General features: G+C 41.4%; 1 protein-coding gene across 13 annotated transcripts in view; it reads right to left on the bottom strand.

Annotated features, from left to right (window-relative positions):
- mark2a (MAP/microtubule affinity-regulating kinase 2a) overlaps positions 1 to 23,112 on the bottom strand; it is a 39,416-nt gene extending 16,304 nt beyond the window's left edge. For 6 of the 13 annotated variants that reach the window (XM_060891096.1, XM_060891097.1, XM_060891100.1 and 3 more), the window contains exons 1-11: positions 21,928 to 23,111; positions 6,229 to 6,402; positions 5,393 to 5,446; positions 5,036 to 5,084; positions 4,747 to 4,812; positions 3,355 to 3,425; positions 3,077 to 3,133; positions 1,654 to 1,890; positions 1,434 to 1,553; positions 1,118 to 1,253; positions 743 to 855 (exon numbers count right to left, since the gene is read on the bottom strand). In XM_060891096.1, coding sequence (XP_060747079.1) covers positions 743 to 855; positions 1,118 to 1,253; positions 1,434 to 1,553; positions 1,654 to 1,890; positions 3,077 to 3,133; positions 3,355 to 3,425; positions 4,747 to 4,812; positions 5,036 to 5,084; positions 5,393 to 5,446; positions 6,229 to 6,402; positions 21,928 to 21,978 — 1,128 coding nt within the window. In that variant the 5' untranslated portion in view covers positions 21,979 to 23,111. Of the gene's footprint in view, positions 1 to 742; positions 856 to 1,117; positions 1,254 to 1,433; positions 1,554 to 1,653; positions 1,891 to 3,076; positions 3,134 to 3,354; positions 3,426 to 4,746; positions 4,813 to 5,035; positions 5,085 to 5,392; positions 5,447 to 6,228; positions 6,403 to 21,927 lie in introns of all 13 variants that reach the window. The other 7 variants (XM_060891103.1, XM_060891106.1, XM_060891099.1 and 4 more) reach the window with 5 other exon arrangements.
- Positions 23,113 to 23,932: the final 820 nt, after the last annotated feature.

The following is a 23,932-nucleotide window of genomic DNA, read 5'->3' as shown; positions in this document are numbered from 1 at the left end:
TCCATAACCTATTTGTGAACTAACATTTCTATTCATTCAAAGACTTGCCAATCCTGCTAAAGCTAAACGTGGATGTGGTAGCTTAGTGGTTAAGGTGTTGGACTACCTCTAGGGAAGGTTATAAGTTCAAATCCCAGATCCACCACTGCCACAGTTGGGCCCCTGAGCAAAGCCCTTAAGCCCTCAATTGCTCAGTTGTATAAAATCCGATAAAATCTAAGTTGCTCTGGATAAATGGCATAAATGTAAATAGTCAAAAGGCCCGCCTCTTCTGTGAAGAATTGCATGAAAAAGCTCTCTCTCTCTCTCTCTCTCTCTCGCGCTCTTACTGTTCCAGTAAAAATATAGTGCAGAGCAATTAATAATTAAAGTCTCTCCATCTTATTTAAAACAGATGAGCACCAGCTTTCCTCCCAAGTGCCTGGTGGTTACCGTAAAACTCCATATACACGCTCACTCCAGTTTCTAACACAATCGTGCCGTTTGAGTGTGTCTACAGTGACATGGGGATTTCTTCTTCTTCTTCTTCTTCTTTAAATTAAACAAGAGCAAAACAAGAGCCAAAGAGGAAAAAGGAGGAGTCCTCCAAGAAAAACCTACTGCTGTCAATCATTTCCATCTCGTATGTCAATTGGCTCATCTGCTATTTTTATTTGGGATTATTATAAATAAATACTCCTATGGAGAGTTGGAGTTATAATAATAAATGATGCTCATTTGTATATACACACGTCTGCATTACCTCTGAATTCCTATAGTCCAGTAACAGGTAAGTTGCCATGATTTCATCATACTTCTGGTTGACAAGGGAGTCCTGTATTTCATCTTGAGCGTATCCCATTTGAAGCATGATATCTAGTAAAGGGTGGAGATGGCTGAATGAAAAGTTACGATAAAAAGAGAAACAAATTCACAAAAACGCAAATTTACAGAAAAAAATTAAGTGAAAAACAAAATCAGGCAAAGTGAAGACTATAACTAATAGAAGACAATGACGATATTAAATGGACAAATGCACACATAACCAATGCTGCATCTCTGAGGATCCAACCCATCCCATCCCGCCAACCCTACACCCACAATTGCCCAGCCCACTGACACCGGACGTCTGCCCCACCTCTCTTCCAACCCCCTGCACTGCCGGGGTGCTGACCTGTCCTCTTGGGATCCTTGTAGTCGGGCTGCGGCTCAACGTAAGGCATCAGCTCCTCCTCCTCATGACCCACATTCATCCACCGGTCCTTCATGATCTGCTGCTGGACACAAGCACAAAGACACAAAGGCAAGAGAGCACATGGGTGTAGATTAAAGCTGGGTCTGCAACGGACACCAGGCCTGGAGTAAAGGCAGAATTCTGGATTCCAGCTTAAATGTTTTTTAATCACAAACTACAAGCGAGCGGGCATCGAACGGCACCAGGCAGCTTTACAAACCTCAAGGCTTCCTCGCTTGGTGGGGTTGAGAATAAGAAATTTCTTCAGCAAGTTCTCACAGTCGGTGGACATGTAGAACGGAATACGGTATTTCCCTCTTAAAACACGTTCGCGCAGCTCCTGCAAAAACAAGTACCAACTCCGCTTTAGATCGGCATTCGAAACCCTTCCAGCTCCCCAGAACGTGACCCAGTCCCATACCACCATCGATCGAGCTCACCTTCAAGTTCTGTCCATCAAAAGGCAGCGAGCCGCTGACCAGCGTGTACAGGATGACTCCCAAACTCCACACGTCCACTTCTGGCCCATCGTACTTTTTTCCCTGGAAGAGCTCTGGAGCCGCGTACGGGGGGCTGCCGCAAAACGTGTCCAGCTTGTTGCCCAGAGTGAATTCGTTACTGAAGCCAAAATCAGCGATCTTTATGTTCATATCTGCGTCCAAAAGCAGGTTTTCAGCCTGGACAGAAGAATGACCGGTAATTCTGGTTTAATGTTTAATGGCAAAACATCATAAGATCCATCTTTTCCAATCAGAACAGAAAAGAACAAAGCTTATCTTTCCTTTCTTTTGCTTGAGCCGTCATCAGTTTTTTCTTACATATACTCAGAACTAGGCTTGTGCTGGAAACAAAAATCATCTCAATCGTTTTTTTTACCCAAGGTAAAAGATTAAACAGGGTGGGTGAGATGAAGGATCACGTGTGGGAATACAAGCATCTTGTTATGCCATGCAGGAAGGAAATCAATAAATGAACATTTCCTGGCAGTAAACACGTTTTTATCATCACTGGCTGCTGTTACCATGGTAACTCAGGGCACGGGCCTATTCAGAACAGACACCGGACATTTCCCCCTCACATAAGGTGTAATATCTGTGTTAGAGGCAAGCTAACATGGTAAAGAATGTGCAAATTAAAGCAAAGTTAACTACAACCCAATCCCATTGGATTTGTAACTGCGTCTAAAGGCTCCGTCTCAATCGGCTCTTCAGATCAGCAGTCAGGGCACTGATCAGGGAGTCGGCCATTTTAAAGCCTGTCTCTATAAGGAAAACCTTTTAGTGCACCGAAACCTTCATGAGTAAAAACCCCACAATGCCTCGATGCTCACTCATTTCCCTCATTTGAAATTAAGTCGTAATTTCAGAAGCATCTCAGCAGCTTGGGGTTGGTGGTGGTGGTGGTCGTGGAAGGCAGATGAACACTTTTTTTTATTAATTAATTAATTAAATGACGTGACATACAGCTAAGTATGGTGACCCCTCAGAATTTGTTCTCCGCATTTAACCCATCCAAAGTGCGCACACACAGCAGTGAACACACACACACCGTGAACACACACCCGGAGCAGTGGGCAGCCATTTATGCTGCGGCGCCCGGGGGCCAGTTGGGGGGGTTCGGTGCCTTGTACAAGGGCACCTCAGTCGTGGCCGGCCCGAGACTCGAACCTACAACTTTATCTACAAATGTAAGTAGGTTGTCATCATTGTTGTAGCTTTGATAAGGATTACTTTTAGTTGACGTCCTACATGCGGTTGGTTTGAATCTAAGGGCTGATGAGGAAATTATAATATCTTAGTGCTGATATACTGATTCGCCGCCTGAAAATCCGACCAAGTGAACGAAGCTCAGAAGCGGCCTTACTTTAAGGTCTCTGTGAACGATGCACTTCTGGTGACAGTACTGCACTGCTGACACGATCTGCTCGAGGGAAAGAGGAAAAGAGAGAGAGAGAGAGAGAGAGAGAGAGAGAAAAAAAGCAAAGTGACGCAGACACACTGGTGCTGACAGAGTACATGACACGACATTCAAAAGCCGCTAACATCGGTTCCTTTCAGTTTGGGCCGTTTTAATGTTTGCTTAAGAAAATTATCCGGTACTTTCACAAGCTCTGAGTGTGTTCAACGCAAACAGAGACTCACCTGTCTGAATTTGGCTCTGGCTTCTTTCTCTTTCATTCTGCCATGGGCGACTAGGTAATCAAACACCTCTCCTATATCAGGATGAGCGAGAGACACAGAGAGAGTAAGAGTCAAGGGGATGACGAGAGGAGCAACAAGATCTGAAAAACTACTTTCAAAGTACTGGAAAAACTTTTTTCTGTTATAGGAACAATAAACTCGTCCCTGGTCTATTTGCTAGAAACAGGAATAAAACAATACATCTGTTGTTGTAACAGACAATTTAAATCCCAGTTCTACTAAACGAGCTTTCTCGGTAATCGAAAAAACCTGAGGTGTTTTCCGAGGCTGATTTTAGTTCCTGTGCTGTAGTTCAAGGGAAAAAGAGGTGCTTTTCTAAAAGGTACAGAAGTTAAAGGAGCGAATGCTATAACGAACCGACTGCCAGCTGCTCTTAGAGAGAACGTCTAACAATCTGTAGTTAATGAACAACATATTACAAAAGCTATAACGTTACACATAAGACACGACTCAAAAGCTAAACCAGTAACACTTCTGTATAAGGAGCAAGCTGGAGTGATTTCGTGCATGTATTTGACCGTGAGTGTAATTCACTTTACAAAGCTGTGTGTGTATGAACTACGTAATCGCACGACAAAACAAAAACAGTAAAATAATCTAAACGGTTGCACAAATCGCATCACTTCTGGTTTTGTCCCCCCTCAAAGTTACAGATCATTTCACTTCCTTTAAAAGCTCCGAATCCTGGGACCTCATTTAAATCACTTAACTCATGCAAAATACATGAATTTTTATATATATATATATATATATATATATATATATATATATATATATAAAGTCAATCTATCTTAAATTATCTATAAATCTATATTTTTTTTTTTTCTTTTTTTTTAAAGGTGACAAATTAATTTATTTATAATGTTGACGTTAGTAAACAGATCTAGCTGCAGGTCCGATTAATTATAGGATATTTGCTAGAGCCTGCTACTGTTATTTACTAAATTCAGCCTGGAATCACCTGTTACACGTTATTTTACTTTTTAATCTTCTTAGTGACTTGTAGGAGCAATGCAGTGAAGGTTTTGCTCTTCAGCGTCAGAAGGTTTTCTGCACATTGCTTCAGAAACACGATACACGATTTCACTGCACTGATCGGCTTTCTGTCTGAAGCGTTAAAGCTCAGCCAAATGCGACGGATCGGTTATAAATTTGTTCTTAAAAACGCAAGTCCCTGTTGATTAAACTCAAAAGATGCAAAAAGTGATTTAGTGATTTTTTTATACTGATTCTACATGAGGTTTCTTTATAGAGTTGGAATAAAACATGAAAGAGCAACAATTCTATATGGACTTGAAAGATTTAAAGCCAAAGATGAAGGAGAACTTGAACCTCCGCTGGCGTACTCCATAACCAGGTAAAGTGTCTTCTCGGTTTCGATCACCTCAAACAATTTCACTATGGACAAGAAGTCATATGAGAGAGAGAGAGAGAGAGAGAGAGAGAGAGAGAGAGGTTAAAAAGAACAGGTTATACATGCTATAACAGCCAAAGCTTTTTTTTAATGACACAAGATATACTGAAAACATGGAAAAATTTAAAAATTTGGGGGATTAAAAGACTGAAGAAAAAAAAAAACCACACTGTGTAAAATTGAAGTTGTCTCGGAAGTCAAGCTCACCAATATTTGGGTGATTCAGCAGTTTCATGATCCTCACTTCCCGAAAGAGCTGTGAACGAGACAGAGTTCACGCTTGATGTCGAGCAGATACATCGTACATTTGTACTCAGGAAGTATTTCAGCCTAATTTGGCGTAATTAGCTCGCCTCTTTGGCCGGGAGCGAAATCAAAGTCGAGCGATTTCCAGGATGAACGAGAGAAGCTCTAAATGAGCGAGGGGTCTAACGTGAAGTCGAGGCGTGTGCTGCTATACAACAGACGTATTTGGAAACGTTCTGTCTTGTTTTCAGAAGTGGGGAAAAAATAAAAGGTTTGGGGAATTAAAACACAAAGTCCAAACACTGAAGATGGCCTCACCTTCTGGAGACTGGAGGAGTTGAGCTGGGTCTTGTCTATGATTTTGACAGCCACCTGAACACATGGGTTAGAAGTTAGTGCTTAACATTATGGAGGGTAAAATCCAAAGCATTTATAACACTGTGATCCAAGTGGAACTTGTCTATTTCTACATCATTACATTCAAAAAAATTGTACAAGGAAAATACATTTTTTAAAAAAGCATCGTTTGGTAATTTCTTGGCATCCTTAAGGAAATTGTCCTCAACATTACATGCGTATACACAAGGAAACCGATGACAAGACCACCAAATAAACAGAGCGTGACTCGGAGTAAAGATCTTAAACAGCTGGCTGACTTCAGCCTCGACCGGTCCTAGCAGAGATCGCAATCTAACATCATCAGGAAACAATTCAGTGCACCACATGGTGATTACAGAGTGGTGCATGAGCAAAAAGTACGCACACGAGTTTCTCTTTTTCTTCTACTCGGTCATTCCGTAGGTCGTGTGTCGTGTCGGTACGGACGGTCAGACCTTAACGACCAGCGGATCTAAAACCGACGTGCTGAGTGTGAACCGTAAAGTGCTAAACGAACCACTTTGTCATGCAGAGAGCGATAGAGAGGGGGGGAAAAAACGGATTCGACTGCCAGGAGAGGCATCGTGGGAGGGCCGAGGACCTGGCAGCTTCTAGAGATTGTTAAGGGACCAGTAAATAAAATAAATAAAACAATATTTCACATTATTACTATAAAACAAGTCAGATTATTAATCCATGTGCATTACAACAAGCACGTTGTTTGTTTTCAATTTCACAAGGTTCAAAGGATTCGATAAAAGCAGTTTGATCTTCACCTCTTTGCCCGTGAGAACATGCCGAGCCAGTTTGACCTTTGCGAAATTTCCCTTTCCGATGGTCTTCAGCAGCCGGTATTTGCCGACGTGTGGCTGCTCGTCGGCTGCGGTGGCCAGCGAGTTGCGGCCGTGTGGCATGTTGGGGCGACCGCCGGCCTTAGAGTCGGAGTGAGCCTGCAAAACAAACATCACACAACCTTAGGCTGCCAAGTTCTTTCTGGTTGATATTGTTCTGATTCCTTTTCCACCAGACGGTGGACAGGATCGGTGAAAGCTGCAGAGAACACAGCTTTGTGGTTAATAATATCCCTGAAAGAGCTTATGTAATGCTTATTGGACTGTCACCAGGCTCGGTCTGACTACACTATCAAGCAGAGAGACACCTCAGAGGAGGGGAGGGGAAGAGAAAGAAAAGAAGACTGTAGGGAGAAAATGGAGAACAGAGAACACAGAGAGAGAGAGAGAGAGAGAGAGAGAGAGAGAGGGAGAGATGACTGAAGAAACCCAGAGAGGTGACAGGGAAAGAGAATTAAAATTATTACATATCAATGGACATCGTGTTTTTCGTCAGTTATAATAAACATTAAAGAAGATCCGTGAAACAAGTTCCTGTTATCGCTTATGTTACAGCAAGCATACACAGTTGCTTCCTCTAAATACTTTGCTTGCTCTCTCTCCCTCTTTCTTTCTCTCGCTCTCGAGCCCTCTCTCTCTCCCTCTTTCTTTCTCTCGCTCTCTCTCTAGCTCTCTCGCTCTCTCTCTAGCTCTCTCGCTCTCTCTCTAGCTCTCTCGCTCTCTCTCTAGCTCTCTCGCTCTCTCTCTAGCTCTCGCTCTAGCTCTCTCGCTCTAGCTCTCTCGCTCTAGCTCTCTCGCTCTAGCTCTCTCGCTCTAGCTCTCTCCCTCTAGCTCTAGCTCTCTCTCTCGCTCTCTCTAGCTCTCTCGCTCTCTCTAGCTCTCTCTCTCTCTCTAGCTCTCTCTCTCTCTCTAGCTCTCTCTCTCTCTCTAGCTCTCTCTCTCTCTCTAGCTCTCTCTCTCTCTCTAGCTCTCGCTCTCTCTCTAGCTCTCGCTCTCTCTCTAGCTCTCGCTCTCTCTCTAGCTCTCGCTCTCTCTCGCTCTCTCTCTAGCTCTCTCGCTCTCTCGCTCTAGCTCTCTCGCTCTAGCTCTCTCGCTCTAGCTCTCTCGCTCTAGCTCTCTCCCTCTAGCTCTCTCCCTCTAGCTCTCTCCCTCTAGCTCTAGCTCTCTCTCTCTCGCTCTCTCTAGCTCTCTCTCTCTCTCTAGCTCTCTCTCTCTCTCTAGCTCTCTCTCTCTCTCTCTAGCTCTCTCTCTCTCTCTCTAGCTCTCTCTCTCTCTCTCTAGCTCTCGCTCTCTCTCTAGCTCTCGCTCTCTCTCTCTCTCTAGCTCTCGCTCTCTCTCTAGCTCTCGCTCTCTCTCGCTCTCTCTCGCTCTCTCGCTCTAGCTCTCTCGCTCTAGCTCTCTCGCTCTCTCGCTCTAGCTCTCTCGCTCTCTCGCTCTAGCTCTCTCTCTCTCGCTCTCTCTCTCTCGCTCTAGCTCTCTCTCTCTCGCTCTAGCTCTCTCTCTCTCGCTCTAGGTTTATAAGACAAAAAAAAATCCCAAAGCTTGTCAGGCTCCTGAGAAAACAGAAAGTGCGACGTCCTGAAAGCCTGCCTATCCACACGACACACACCAGTTTCCGCTGACGACACGCTTGACGCATGTTCAGAACAAGATACATTCAGGGGATTAAGTTTCGGTTATTACATTCATAAGTGTTCCATTTTAAACAGTTAGCGTTAAGTAACCACGGCTGGGTGTTTGTAGCGTCAGTCACAGCAGCTTGATGTGAAAGCAGGCAGTCGGTGAGTGCGTTTAGTGATGAAATGCAACAGACTCAGTAGAGAAAAGCCACAAGTCTCTCACGCAGAACTAGTCTTTTAGCCCTAACAGGCATTTAGATGACCTTCGGGCTGCTTAATTTGCTTAATTCACTCACTGTGGTGAATAAAAGTGAATATCCCAAATAGCATTAGGGAAGGGCAGCGATTTATCTAAATAGAAATTTTAAATAACTAAAGTAATTCTAAATAAATAATTAATGTTCGACTGCTGTTTAATGAATGCACTTCTCCGACGCAACATGTAAAGAGGAATTATTTGTTTTTTTCCTCTACGATTTATTTGCGCAGCTTAAACACAGGCGAAGTTTATCACCCGCTGGATATCTGAGTCAGGCTCTAGCGCCCATCGAAACACAGTGTGCTGATTGTAGTCCTCTCACCTGAGCTCACGGTGTGAGAACGACGTCAGCAGGTGAGGTGAACGCCGATCGTGCTGTTGTTCTGATCGGTAAATGCTTCCGAAAAGAAAAAACTGTTCCAATGAAATGCTCAAACCCAGAAACCCCCGGAAACAGATGCAGGAAGCGTTTTTTTTTTTTTTTTAAATAATCCAGACATTCACATAGTCAGCAGCGCTGAACATTTAATCACAGCAACACTTGAGTGAACAACACGATCAACACTCGGGCAGTTAGAGTCTCCTCCACTTTACACAAGGCTTTACAACCACCGTGCAAACATCAGTGTTTTCCCTTGCTCACGATTCGCCGGTAAAATAATCTTAAATTATTTCATTGTCCAGGTTGGCCTTTAACCCAAATAAAAATAAATAAATAAAAAATAAAATATATAAAATAACAATAATAAAATCAAATAAATAAATAAATAAATATAAAAATTTCAAAATAATATAAAATAAAAATAAAAAAATAAAAAAAAAGGGGGAATGAGCAATTTAAGAGGGTTTTACTGTGTGGTCCGCAGTTGCCCCGTGGCAGCGCTATATTTTATTACATAAAAAATGGAATTCTAAAGAAAATATTAGCATATTCTATATAATTCGTATACAAAATAGTTGTTAAGTGTCCATACTCAACAACCCTACCCTATTTAATATATATTTAAAATATTTGTCTTTACGAAATCTTGGACTTTAAAATAGTCTGCTTTCTATAAATATTTATACTCATTTCATTTTATGACCTCAAAAACAATTTCCACTCCCAGAGAAGGCTTACAATATGAAGAGAAGAGGCCAGGGCTTCCTGTCACTGCCGGTGAAAACGAGAGCGTTTAAAAACTCCTGTGCAAATGTTTCCAGGTTTAAATGTAGACCGAATCATCGATCGTTTTATTATTGAGAAAAAGACATGTGCGTCCTTGTCACAGCTCATACTGGAACACTCTTCTATCGTTCGATCACACAAGCCTAACGTTATCTCTGGAGATTTAATCAAAAGGGCAACAAAAATATAGGCATTAAAAGTGTTAATTAATGAAATGTGTTAAAGGTGGGGTGCACGAGTCGGGCCGACAAACAAAACAAAAACGTAGCCAATGAGCATAAAGGGGTGTGTCTTGTGAATGTGTGGCGGAGAGAGTGTTCAGTGCACGTCTGACATTAGCAGAAAGGGGCGTGTCTTGTGAATATGTGGCCGAGAGAGTGTTCAGTGCACGTCTGACATTAGCAGAAAGGGGCGTGTCTTGTGAATATGCGGCGGAGAGAGTGTTCAGTGCGCATGTGAGACATTTGCAGAAAGCGACTGAAAATTGACATGGAGGATAAAAACGAAAAACGAAGAAAGTCTTACGATAAGGCAAGAAGCAGGACCCGTGTTAATATAGGATCAGCTTTCCAGCGCTGGAGAGAACTGAACGTCTTCCATGTGAAACGGACCTAAACCTTTCACGGTACAACACACAGTACTACAAAAACACATTTGTATTACCATAGTATTACTCATTGCGTTCATTTATTGATAAAAATACCCCCTCGGACAGCTGCCCCAGCAGGTTCCGCCATAATAGTTGCCTGGGTTACGTATGCATGTGTGGGGCGGAGCTATCGAAACCGGGGTGACACCCATTTGGGTTAGGGGCGTGTTTGTTTTAGTGATTACAAATGTCAACATTGGCTTTAAAACCTCGTGCTCCCCACCTTTAATCAGCTGTACTGTGCTCCGGTCCACACGTTCAGGCTGAACCGTACCAGGGCTTACGTGCATGTTTCGTAGGCTTGCAGATTATATGTTGTGGGAGTAGCCGGCTAGTTGATAACAGTCATTTGCCTAAAAACTCCATGTTGCCTCATTTCTGGTTTTAAGCAGCATGTCATTTGGAAGAAAATCAGTCGGAAATATATATTTTTCTTGAAGAAAATGTATATTTAGACTTTTAATCGTCTATCGAATGTATTTAGGATCTGCTTTTAGGAAGAAAACAATATTTTGCTCGGTTATGTATATACACTGAAACAAAACAGGATGATTTTAGTCATGTTCCTGCGTTGCAAAAAGGTTGCACGCAGTTTACTTCTGTAATATGATGGGTTTGCCTGAGCACTGGGACGTGTTTCAGATTGCTGTAATTATCTGCAGCAAGCATACAGCAAAGAGAAGTGGTTTGTTTTTTTTTTTCTCCCTCGAAAAAGGTTCACAGCAGGGCAACATCTTAAGAGTGCTAAATGTAGGCAATGTCTTACAGGGTTTAGTCAGTTATTGCACAACACCGAAACTTTAAAAACGCAAGCGTGCACATACACACGCGAGCAGAGATAACAACAAACTAGCTGCTCAGACTTAACACACGTAGGAACCAAGGGAGCAGTTCAAAAGTTCAATAAATGTCATTGAAGCGTTATACGAGGAACATAACTCTTTTTTGTGATCCTTCCCCAACACAAACTAAAAAAGGAACGTCACTTCTTTTGCTGTGCTATGCCACAGTATTTGCTGCAGCGTGGCTTGTAACTCTTAGCACGCCGATAAAGCTGCAGTGAGACAGCAATGCGGTTCTCACACGGCTCTGACCTTCGCTGCAGCCGCGCGATTCCTTTGCTCTGAAGCTAGACGAAATTATAGCCGCGGTGTCTGAATGTTGTCAAAAACACCTCAGGAGCAACCGCAGGGAACAGGCACCACACCGCACCTTCCTACTGACCGTTCTTTAACTACACAAGAGGGTGGAGGGGGGCAGAATTACCCAGACGGGCAGGAAGTGTCTTTCACGCAGCGGGAAATCTTCGGTCGTCTGCGCTCGGCAGAAGAGAGGCGAAGCCGAACGTCAGACGGCGAACAAACGGCTCGCATCTCCCTCTGAGAGAACGTGTAATTATAGAACTCGGAGCAAAACACACCACAGCTGCATTACTGAGCGCAAAATAAACACCTAATAACACACTGCCGGGAGCTCCCTCTTAAAGCTGACTTCTAATATACTCAAGATTGCCGAACGTTTGATCAGAAATATTGTTTTAATGATATCTGAACGTTATTTTGCAGAATGATTATTTTACAATGTCAGGATCGACCGTGTTGTTAGGATACTGTCCGACTTCTTTGCTTTGTAAAGCTACTCTTGGCTGAGTTAACAGACTGCGCAGCCTAAGGGTTGTCAGTGCAGTCGCATCCCCAGCTCAGAGAGATGGAGTACGGCGTTGTATGTAGTGGGGTGAATCTACAGAACATTATTTCTTCACATATCCCAACTTTGGAGGTTTGGGTCAGAGAACATGGTCAGCCATGATACGGCATCCCTGGAGCAGGGAGGGATAAGGGCCTTGCTCAAGGGCCCAACAGTAGCAGCTTGGCAGTGTTGGGGCTTGAAACACATGCTTGAATCCCTGGAGTAGGAAAAGAAAGAAGCGTAATCTGCGGAAGTCCGTTTTAAGTTGTGTTATGAAACTCCAACAGCGAGGTAACCGTCCCAAATCAATTTTTGTTCTGTTCCAAACATTTAGTTGCTTCATGACTTCAATTTTACAATTTCATAGTAATGTGAGCGAGTGTGTCCATTGATGTCAGCGTACCTCGTTGACCGTCTGAACATCATGTTACTTTTGACAACCAAAACGTAACCTCAGCTGCTCTACCGCAGTTTAAAGCAAAAGCCTGCATGCTGATAGTCTGAATGAATAACTCAGAGGATAGTCAGAGGCCAGGAGAGTTGGGACTAAAATAGGACACACATGCTAGCCTCTCTGGGGGTCCAGGCACTGAGGGACAGCTTCCCCAAACAACAGGAAGTTGTGTAATTTGTGGAAGTTGACTTTTAACGGCAGCGGAACGGATACAGGCAACGTAATCCAAAAGCCATGAACGAGTCCGGAAGCGACATGTCTGGGTTTGTCTGGAGAGGACTGGTGGTGAGCGAGAGAGAGAGGGTGAGAGAGAGAGAGAGAGAGAGAGAGAGAGAGAGAGAGAGAGAGAGAGAGAGAGAGAGAGAGAGAGAGAGAGAGAGAGAGAGAGAGAGAGAGAGAGAGAGAGAGAGAGAGAGAGAGAGAGAGAGAGAGAGAGAGAGAGAGAGAGAGAGAGAGAGAGAGAGAGAGAGAGAGAGAGAGAGAGAGAGGGTGAGAGAGAGAGAGAGAGAGAGAGAGAGAGAGAGAGAGAGAGAGAGAGAGAGACTTCATACAAGTTATGACATGCCAAGACAGCTGGAAAAAGAAGACAATAGAACTGCCTCAGAGTGAACACGCGAAATCTTCACACCAGTTTAACCGGCCAAGGCGAGTATTAAAGTAAAGTACTACAAGTGCTGTAACCATGTAGGTCCTGCTTGGCATGAACAACCAGCCAGATTTTTACAAATCAGGTTCTGTCAGATCTATATTTAACCCTTTTCATTGATTGACAAAAATTACATCATCTAAATAAAAGGAAGCACTTTTAGAGCATTATAGCTTCACAGATCCTGGGTCCCCAGTTCGATCCCGAGCTTCCTCGGGGTCCTCTGGGGCTTTCTGCCACCTCCCAAAACCATTCCAGAATTTAATGGTGATAAATTGTGCAAGCGTGTGGCGTCCCATTAAAGGAATAATCCCACCTCGTGACCAGTGTCCCCAGGACAGGCTCCAGAGCTACCACAACCTTGATCATTATTAAAGCACTTACCAACCTACCAAAAAAAAATTTCCACATTGGATCCAGGTCATTTCAGGCCACAGAACTGAAACCGTCAAAGCAGATTAGTACTAAAGTAACACCGACTTGGAGACGTTAGAGAAGTAGAAGGTATACATCAACGCTGTGGCGTAAAAGCACCGATTTTTTTTTTTTTTGCAAACTGTGAAAAACAGAAAACCAGGAAACGGCTCCACCCAACACCCACTGACATGCACACAAATGAAACCTTATAGCTGTAATCATGCTTGAGGACGGTCATTTTTCCACTACAGGTCGGTACACAAAAACACCTCCACCTCCAAGAGGATCCTGTAGCTGTTTATACGATCGCAGAGGTCTCTCCTTGATCCGCTTTAACAGCTGTTAAGAACGTACCATAGAGAAGAAAACGTTCTTTACTTTCCATACTTGGAAAATGTTTCTCTTTACTTGTTTTTCCATTGAAATTCATTTCACAATAAACCTCAGGGCCTTTTTACACCTGGTCACTTCATGTGTTTTCTCTGATCCGATAGCCATCTGATTTGTTAAAACTGTTCCATTTACATTAGGCCACATAAATGGTCTCTGTGAATCAGATATCGATCCGTTCTTTCTACTCCCGCCCAAAATGCAAATATATTTTACCTTATTTCTGGGGTAATTGAAATGGAACACGCTTTGGTGTATGCGGTTTTCAGAACGCAATCAAAAAGAAGGCGAAAAAACTTGTTATAACGTTTATGCTACAAAAAACAGCATTTACTGTTTGCTGCGTTTTCGCTGGCGGCAGCAGCGCATTTTAAGACCCGACGAGACACCTGGGTGAAAGATCACCTGCGAGTGACGTACTTCTGTTTGGGAGGAGTATAGCGCTGACGTATGTGGCTTAAACAACCACATTCATTTACACCTGTCCAGTTTCATCTGAAATGCGTCCCAGACCACCTCCTGAAGTGGTTTGAACGATCAGATTTATATCTATCTGTCTCGAAAACGTTTCGGAGGGCATTTAGACCTGGTCTTTTTACCACCGGACAGCTATCCGATCACAGAAAAGGCATGAAGTGACCAGGTGTAAAAAAAAAAAAAAAAACCCTTACATAGCTGATCATGGAAGCCACTGAACTATAGGCATTCAGAAAATATCTCCACACATGATAGTCGAGTATTACACAACGTTATCCATGATACACAAGTTAGTTCATAAGGTATGAGGAAATGATTTACGCTACAGTTCAGTAGTTTTGCCACCACCACAACAACAACAAAAAAAACATTTAAAAACAACACTTCCTAATAGTTAAGGGGTGTTAAAAGAAAGTACTCCAGATGCAGATACTCTGAAAAAAACAGAGCGTTCCTGTCTGAAAAAAAAAAGTACACTGTGATGTAAATTCTCATTATAGCCACGGAAGTGGCTTTTATGTAGGAAACCAGTCGACTGCTTAATGTGAATCAGAGCCACAGTCGCACATCACCTCAGCTTTCATGGAACAGAACAACATTAAGAGTTTCGTTCCTCACAGTGATCTGCTAATTACTGCGATCTTCCATTCATTAATAAACCACACAGCGTACGTGTGTATAGATCCGTATAATGTTACATAACGTTTGTTTTAAGGTTGCTCAACGATCCACCGGTGACAGCTTGGTAGTATTGGGATTCAAACTCACAACCTTCTGCTCAGCAGCCCAACACCTTAAGCACTGAGCTACCACGTCCCATTTCTCCTCGATCTCCTACGTAAATTAAAAAAAAAAGCTTTTCATGTAGGGTCAGATTCCTTGGCTAGCAGAAGCGGAACATCTGTCGACGTGGTCTAGCTTAATCCACATCAATGTAGAACGTACCGACAAGCTTTTCAGATCGCCGCGGTTGTAAAGAGTGATTATTTATAAGGGTGAGCACAGAAGGCTTTGCTCAGAACTGTCTAGTCGTTCAGAGACTCGTGTTGGGTGAGTGTGTAAGAAGAATAAGCCTTTTATTTATGTTACATATAAACCTTACAGCACAGTGAGATTCTTTCTTCACATATGCTATCTTTGGAGGTTAGTGTCAGAGAACAGGGTCAGCCATGATAAAGGGCCCCAGGAGCCAGGAGGTTTAAGCGCCTTGTTTAAGGGCCCGACAGTGATCAACGACCCAGAGCCTTAACCACTCGAGCCACCAGCATCCCTTTATAATATCCGAGCATAAAATGTCTCTGCTCAGCAAAAGACGAACACGTTTTATCCGTCGCATCCTTTAACAGCGAAGAATCGTCGCGGCACGTTAAATCTGCGACTAACTGTTACTTCGCATTATAAAAATAGACTCTGAGATCAGCTTGACCGCACTCCCTTTTAGGTCTTTAAGGTCGTATCCTGATACAACCCTGCCAGCGTTTCCAAAAAAACCAATGGAATGGTAAGATGAAAGAAACGAAGCAACGCTGCGGTTCTGCAACATCTGCTGTGGTTCGCCAACATCTGTTCAAATCGGTGCACAGCAGTTTACTCTAAAAGCCACACCCATTTCAGCAAACGGCAAGCACTTCTGCCACAAGTTTAACCTGCTGGAATTCTGTTTGGGCTCCAGAACATTTATAAATAATCCATTATTGTTGATGGACTGGAGATGAAAAATAAAGCTAGCTTACTGTTGAATTCAAGTAAACGCCCACAAGGTTTTAATGAGCTACGGATAAACTAGCTCTACCTGTCTGGCTGAAAAACCAGTTTGTGCAAGATCTCAGCTTCCTTTTCTTCACACACACACACACACACACACACAACTAAGGAAAGCAACACATGGGATCCACCCCCTCGCTCTGTCTGAAAAATCACAGCAGCTGCCTCACACCTAACCAGATTTAAAACACAATACGTACGCACTACCGCTCTGCAGATACAGGATCCGCAAAAATCTCCGCAGACGCAAAGCAGAGCGTTATTGCGGAGCTCTCCGGACGGTTCGAAACGATCTCAGATCTTCCAAAAGAGCCTTCTGTGTGTGGTTCCTGAAATCTTGGCGTCAGAGCGAGCCAAAAGAGAAATAAAAACACGTGTTGGTTTTGGTCAAAGCGTCGAGATGTTCGAGTACGACGTCACGGGTTCACAGGGTTGCTTTGAAAAGAGGTTGTAAAGCACCGTGCGAGGAAACACTCTATTTTTATCCACATTGTTTTATCCACAGCGTTAATATGCACCCTGAGCACTAGGGCTGAATGTGCAGTTTCATGTCTGCGTTTGACAAAACCGATGACACGGAATTGCACTGAAGAAATAAAAACGGGAGGGGAAAAAAAAAAAAAGATTTTTAAGACTGTAGTTATTTTCAAAGCAGTACATCATGAATAAAAGGACATTCGCTAGCACAAGAACTCAGATGTTAGCCAGGAAAATAATCTACATTTTGTACACATTAATGGCAAATAGGGTCAAAGGTTAGCAGTAAAAGACTTTGCAGTATGGATACGTAATTCCTTTTTTTGGACAGACAGAAGGTCGCTGATGAGAACACTCAGGCCTGATCCACTCATATATAGATAGAAAAGTTCGAAAAATTTAATTTGCTTATTTGAAGAGGAAAAAAAAACAAAAAAAAACACAGCGCTGCGTACAGACTTGTGTAACCTGCCATCGTCCATTGTGTACAGGTTACATCATTTGAGCAGAAAATAAAACAGAATTGGGTTGGAAGTCGTCTGTAGCTGCGAGTTGCTTATTAGGTTAAATAAACCTAGCAAGTAATTAGCTGTACCGCGAAGCTGTGAATACGAGCAAAGGATCGTTACTGAATTCCTGTATAGAGGTCAGTTATAAAAAGAGACGTTCACAGGGAGTTACGGGGAGCTCGAAACAACGTGAGATTGTCAGAGCATCAGACAAAAAACATGTCTGTTAAAAGGAAACCTTTAAAACAAAATGAGATTTTAAAGCTGATCTAAATAATTGTTCAGACGCTACGGTCGATCGTCTCAATCCTCGTGTTCTTCTGAACCCAGCGATCCAGACTGGAGATGCAACACTCCAAATGGAGATTTTGGACAAGACCCAAAGTGCAACCTTAAACCGTAATTCCACCATTCATCTCTCCACATATATTAATCCTTGTTTGGTCTCCCTATTTTTTTTTCCCTATTATTTCAGAACTTTTGTCCACGTCAGGGTCTTTTTTTCTCCCCCCCACACTGAGTGTTTTCAAAAATGTCTTTTTTGCATATTCATGTAAACAGAGATAAGTGAAAATATCACGGGGGGTATAAGAAGATTCTCAGAAATAGACGTGGAGGAAGCGTCGGTCTGTCGACCTGAAATGTTGCGCACCGACGTGTCGAGTGGGTCGTGTAAGAAGAGCCGTTAGGAAAAAGAAAAGGAAAAGCGACGGCGAGGCTGCTATGATCTAAAGGGCTAAATTCTAAGCGTCTCTCTTAGAACTTTCCTGTTGCCATAGCGATTCTCTACTCATAACACCCCTCTCAAACACCCCCCCCCCCCATTAAAAAAAACACTCCCCCTTCCCACAAGCAAACAGCGAGCGCCTTACGACCGCCTCTTGTCTCGCACGCCGCTTTTTCCAGATACACCTCGGCAGCTCTCGATGACATATGACTTTACACACACGCAGGCACAAACAACTCGGCTGGTGCGCACAAGTTTGTCACCTTTCCGCCGCCTCGCGCAACTTAGTTTTAAAAAAGAAACGCAGCACGTAGCGCATGCATCTCGTCTACTTATTCACTAGGAAAAGCGGAACTGACCTGAATCCTGACACGGATGGGTGGTTTTAAGAACGCCAAACCTAAAAGGTATCTGGTGGTAATTTGAAAACTAAAGCGCTAGCAGGTCCATGTTGGGAACAAAAAAAAAAAAAAAGAAGAAAAAGAACAAGAAAAAGAGAGGCACCTAGAGAGGCTGAGATCATCGAAAGCAAACACACGGGTACAGTAGCCTAAGCAAGCAGGGGTAAATAAAAGAGATGTGCGAGCCAGCTTGTCGATTACCAGAGTATTAATATCACACCATGGCTATTTCCAGCGCAGGGCAGTACAGCCAGAACACAAATAGAGAGCAGCTGAACCCTCCCCTGGTCTCCACCCCCTCGTCCCCATCACCGAACACCACTTTTCTGCTCATCAGGAGCAGGACGTGAGGCTCAGCGGTTTTTAATGCACCTTTAATGGACAGATAATGTAGGTCACTGTGATTCCTCACAATACACTGCATCTTGGTCCACACCCAGACAAACTGGAAATGTTAGTCTCAACCGAAGCGGCTAAGAATACGTCAATAAAAAAGCTAAACAAATGCAAATATTGCCTCGTGAAAACAACAGTCTGGAAATACAGACAGTTAGAAAGCAGGAATTATGTGGACTGTTGAACCGTTCTGCCGTCAGGCGTCAAAATACAACCGCAACGAGACACTACTACGTGTAGTGAAATGTTATTGTGACTGTAGACTAAAATTAGAATAAAAATTGTTTGAATAAAATAATAGTAGTAACAAACAGAAATTGAATTAACTGTACAAAAAAAGAGGGGAAAAATATGCAGAAAAAACGAAAATGAAACTAAAACAACTTTTGCAAATATATTCCACGGTGCTTTGATGCAGAAAAAAAAATATATTCTTAGAAAAATCTAAAACCTTTCCCAGTCCAAAACCGACACAGAACCGTCTTATTCTAATCCGTAAAAAGGAGAAAATTCCCCATCTCAAACTAAAAAAATGAAACTTTTGGAAGAAGATTCCTGAGCTAAAATGTGGCTCAAGGAATTTCCACATCTAAACCCCAAACTGAGAAAAATTCCCAACCTAAAACAGCGATCTAGAAAACTTACAGTCTAGAAAACTCCCAAACTAAAACCTAAGCCTAGAAACAAAGCACCAATCTAATGCCTAAGAACAGAAAGGTTCAACATAAACCAAACCTGAATCTAAAATGGAAGCCGAGACTCAAAAACAAAACAAATTTATATAATATTTCACTTAGAGAGGTGTTTCAACGTAGAAACGTCACAATCTAAAACAGTTAAAAAAAGACTTCATTTCAACTGTAGGAAATCAAAACACAGTAAAAAAAAAAAAACACGGGATTTCATCATTCCTCAAACATCTTTCTGGATGATTCTCCAAGCTATAAATCCAGTGCTAACTGTACAAGTATCCACAAACACAATGGAAAGGTTTTTTTTAAATGAACTCTGAAACACTTCCTAAATCATGAAACGGATAAAAACCGGTCAGATTACAGGCGTAAACTTTAGTCTAGCTACATGAATGAGAAATTCTGTGTAACGTTGCTACGTGCCTGATCGGCTAACATGGCTTCCTGAGAAGGGAATTTCCCTTCCTAACTTTTGAAGATTTCTAATGAATCACAAACGCAGCTAAGGATTTAAACTGACTCACTGTAGCGTCGATCCTGCTCTGTCTCTGTGTTTTAAAACTAGGCAGGTTGAAACTATTCTCTGAGCTTCAGGCAAGGCGAAAATCTGAGGTTTTTTAAACAGCCTCAAGCACAATATAGGTATTCATTTCCTCTATACTTTTTGACATTGCTGTCAAGTTTACAAAAGCAGAATGCTCCAGTCGTAAAATATGAAAAATATCTTCAAGAAATAACTGATGTACTACAAATTCAAGCACTTGAACGCTGCTATGATGTATTAAAAAACAAACATTATGCCTTTGCTGTAAGCTATTTTTGATTCAGAAGTACATAATGGTTTAGTGGTACAATGGAAAGGGTTACATGGTTAAAATAAAGGCTGTTTAAACACCTGTCCTGGCTGTAAATACAATAAAAGTTACAGGATCTACACACAGCCTTGTCACTATTAAGATTTATTTACACTACACTTCATCTCAAACAACAACATGAAAATCCACCAGAACGAGACACGCTTTTATTTGGGTCAGCGAGCCTTGATTATATTATTAGAATTACTATATATTATATTGTACATTTAAGATAAGATATTGCAGTAAGTGTAGATGTAGAAGTGAAGAATAAAGAGCGTAAGTGTAATAAGGTTATGTTTTTAGAGATGGCTGTGAATGATCTTGCTTGGAAAGGCCAATATCTGCACTTGCCAAACACAGTTTAAATCTCAATAACTGAACGGTTGACGACTTGACTCGAATACGTCATTTTTAAAAGTCTAATGAAATCAGAAACCTACGCTCGAATGCTCATACTTGAGTTGCTTTCGATACGATGAGCTCTGCTTGACTCTACAGTGTAGCTACAGTTATAAAAGAGAAATGATTTATAATTGCACCATCCAGTGTCACCAAATGATGATGATGATGAGTCCTTCCAAAGTTTTCTTCCTCGTGATGTCTCAGGGGGGTTTTCCTTGCCAGTTTCATCTCTGGCTTGTTCATTAGTCATACATGTAAAGTCAACGTATGGATTTTTGTAAAACAATCCTTTGTAAAAATGGAATGTTTTTAATAAGGAATCCTTAAGGACTACACGTTTGCCAAGGCTCGGTAAAATACCCAGTCAATTTCACACAAATACGGAATTTACAGAAAACACACTGGATAATGTGTCACCTAAATTGCCATAACTTCAAAGTTGACCAAACTCAAGCACAGAAAACGACATGTTTATGTCTTCGTCGGACGATTTGTAGTTTTGCTGATATAGAATTTAGGTTGAAGAAATAACTATCCAGGTTCTAAAAACCTGTGAAAATCTAGCAGTACTAGTAGTAATAGACCTAAATACTTAACTAGCTCTCAAAAGAAACAACTCATACACACAAAACAGTTGTGTAGCTTGAAGCGTAAGGAGCTATTTTAAAGTCTTTACCTCTAAACAAGGTTATGTGTGTGAATATAAACAGAATTTGTGATTTAATAGTGTACATTTGTATATTTATACGGTTTAGTGGTTTAAATCTATCCAATACTATTGTAGTAAAGTATATAAGCATAGAGACATTAAAAAAATAGAAATAAAAATCAACAGCTACCTCATTAGCCAGGTAAATGCTAAAGTCTTAAAAATACACCAAAACAATATATGTTTATATTTGGTTCATCTCATTTGTACATAAAATGTTTACTAAAAAAAATGTAAACAATAAATAAATATATATAAACATGGTTTAATTATACGGTCCTGAACAAACCCAAGCACAAACTCTGACATCCTCAGTTATTACATATTAAAATATATAAAAAATATTACATATAAAAAACAGTTCAAATTATTTTGGGAGTCTGATGACAGAATTTAGGTTGAATAAATAATCACTAAACTTCTAGTAACAAGCTGTGAAAGTGTGTGATGTATTTAATAGTGTTAGCTCTCTATTCCCTTGTTATCATACAGTCATATACAATCAAACTCAAGGCAAAGAAAATAACAGTCTCTTTATCATGTTTTGGAAACTGATAGAAGTTGATTACTGATTGTTATTGAGGTTGTTGTTAGTTTTTACAGTCTGTGATTGTGTAGTGTAACTGATATCTAACTCAAAATAAACTTGTGTAGATTCAGGAGACATTTTAAAAACAACATTAGTACATGTAGAGTTTTCGTAAATGCACATATAAATAGAATTATTTGGCATTTAGTCAGTCAAGCAAGCATTGAAGCAGAGAGTTTAACAAAACAAAAAACAAGCCAACTCGTCAGGCAGATACACGCTAGTTCGTCTCTTACATGCTAGCTAGCTTGCTAGTTAGCTACTTTTGTATTAGCTCGACGTGAAAAAAAAAGCAGACCAGGAAGTAAGCAAACTTTTTTTTTTTTTACTTACCTGGCTAGATGAGTGCTCGATGACTGTTAGCATCGGAGTCCGTGTTGTCATTGTCAATCTTCGAATCTTTTACGAATTCACGGCTGTAAAAAGCTCAACGAAAAGTGACATCGGTGTTGTTTTCTGTTCAGTTTGCCAGATCAGCTAACTTTCATTCAGCTTTCACACACACACACACACACACACACACACACACACACACACACAGCAAGGCTGAAGATCAGGACCAGTCAAGTCATAGTTAGTTAGTTTGCCCTGTTTATAAAGTTCTCTAACTTCTTTTCAATCGAAGGACTTGACTCAGATTCTTATTTTCTTCTATTAAAAGGTTCCGTTTGCTACTTAGTTACTTAACTAGTAACCGGAACTACAGCAGGCTAATTAAACGTTAGCCAAGACTGCTAAATGTTATTGTTTATCCAGGAGCGTGTAAAAATAAAAACACGATCGGTTTTTGTAAATATAACGAATTTAACTTTATAGTTAAACGCTCAAATAATAAAAAAAAAAAAAAAAAAACTAAATTGATGAAAATATTTCGAAACTCTTCTGGATTCTAGGCCAGAAAATCCACTCGGTTCCTGTTCCGATGAAATACAGGAATATGGAAATGTTGTCGATTATTTTGTTGATCGTGTACAATCTGAGTTTGTGAAGACTATAAAAAAAAGTTTGTGGGAAGTCAGTAAGTCAGTCAGTAGGTAAGGAAGCTAACAGGCTAGCTGACAATGTCGCCTGGTTTGTAACCGACTAGAGACGACGCTCACATCAGATGTTCGGAGGAAAAATAATCCGTAATCCGTAGACGATGTTATCATTCAAGAAGATAATCTTCGCTTTCCATCGAGGACGGATTCCTGACGGCGACGTATTTAGGATCAGTTCGGCTAATAATCACCGAGTAAAGGCGTCACAGCGACGGTTTGATCGGCGCTGCAGCTCCGACTGCGTTGCCTGATATTCATACTACACGCACCAGTTGCTAACCAAAAACAATCTCTGTCCTCCCTGTTGGCGTTTTGGTAACCGCACCGGGTTTAACAGCTGCTTGATCGACGATTACATCGAAAAGAAAATGGTTATAAATCGAATGATCGCTGAAGGCAGAGTGCTGGGCGGCCACTGCAGCGCCCGGACCCCGCTCCGCTGTTTCCCTTCAACACAGCAACGTGAACACGCTCCAAACTTCCACTTCCGCTACAAAATAAAAGCCTCGTTCCCTATCCTGTAAATATTAAATTTAAAATGGATAACAAATCGTATTTTTGATTTTGAAATAATTTTCGAAATAATATAATAAAAAACCCTGTACAAAAGTTTGTCTTTTCTAAAGCTTTGAAAAAGCTGTTATAACTTAATAGCTATTACAGTTCAAACATCACAGCACAGCAGCAACAGAGTAATAGTTCACAACAAGCTAGCTGGCTAACATTAGTATAACATATATATAAAATTAATTTAGATTTTCACTATTTAGCACACACCCTTATATCTATTATTTCACTTTTATACGACTGAAGGTTAAGGGCCTTGCTCAGGGGCTCAACAGTGGCAGATTAATGGACCTGGGATTGAACTCACAACCTTCCAATTGGCAGCCAAACACCTTAACCACTAGGGTTACCCTACTCAAGACAGAGATTAGTACGGCCAATGTTATGGATTTAATCACGAACCTTGTCTGTATATTCACTGATCACAAGCAATAAATTAATTTGAAAGTAGAGATGAGAAACTTCACATTGTTCACAGTGTGTGGTCATGTTGATTGGATGATATTCATAAATGAGGAAGCAGATGGTTGTTGAGAACATTGCCTGTTTTTGGCTTTTAACAGCTTGAGGTGGTGTTTCGAGTTAGAACTTTCCCTCAAGTGCATTATTAAAATAGTCCTTCGCTGTATTATAATCATTTGTGTTGTAACAGTATTTTGAAATGTGCTTTTTGAACACCTCATACCAGATTTAGTATCCCATTTGCTGTCATAATATCCTCCACTTTCTCC

Source organism: Tachysurus vachellii, chromosome 17, assembly GCF_030014155.1.
Source record: "Tachysurus vachellii isolate PV-2020 chromosome 17, HZAU_Pvac_v1, whole genome shotgun sequence".
Classification (NCBI taxonomy): domain Eukaryota; kingdom Metazoa; phylum Chordata; class Actinopteri; order Siluriformes; family Bagridae; genus Tachysurus; species Tachysurus vachellii.
Note: the sequence above shows the minus strand (reverse complement) of the source record. Positions and strands in the feature narration are given on the sequence as shown.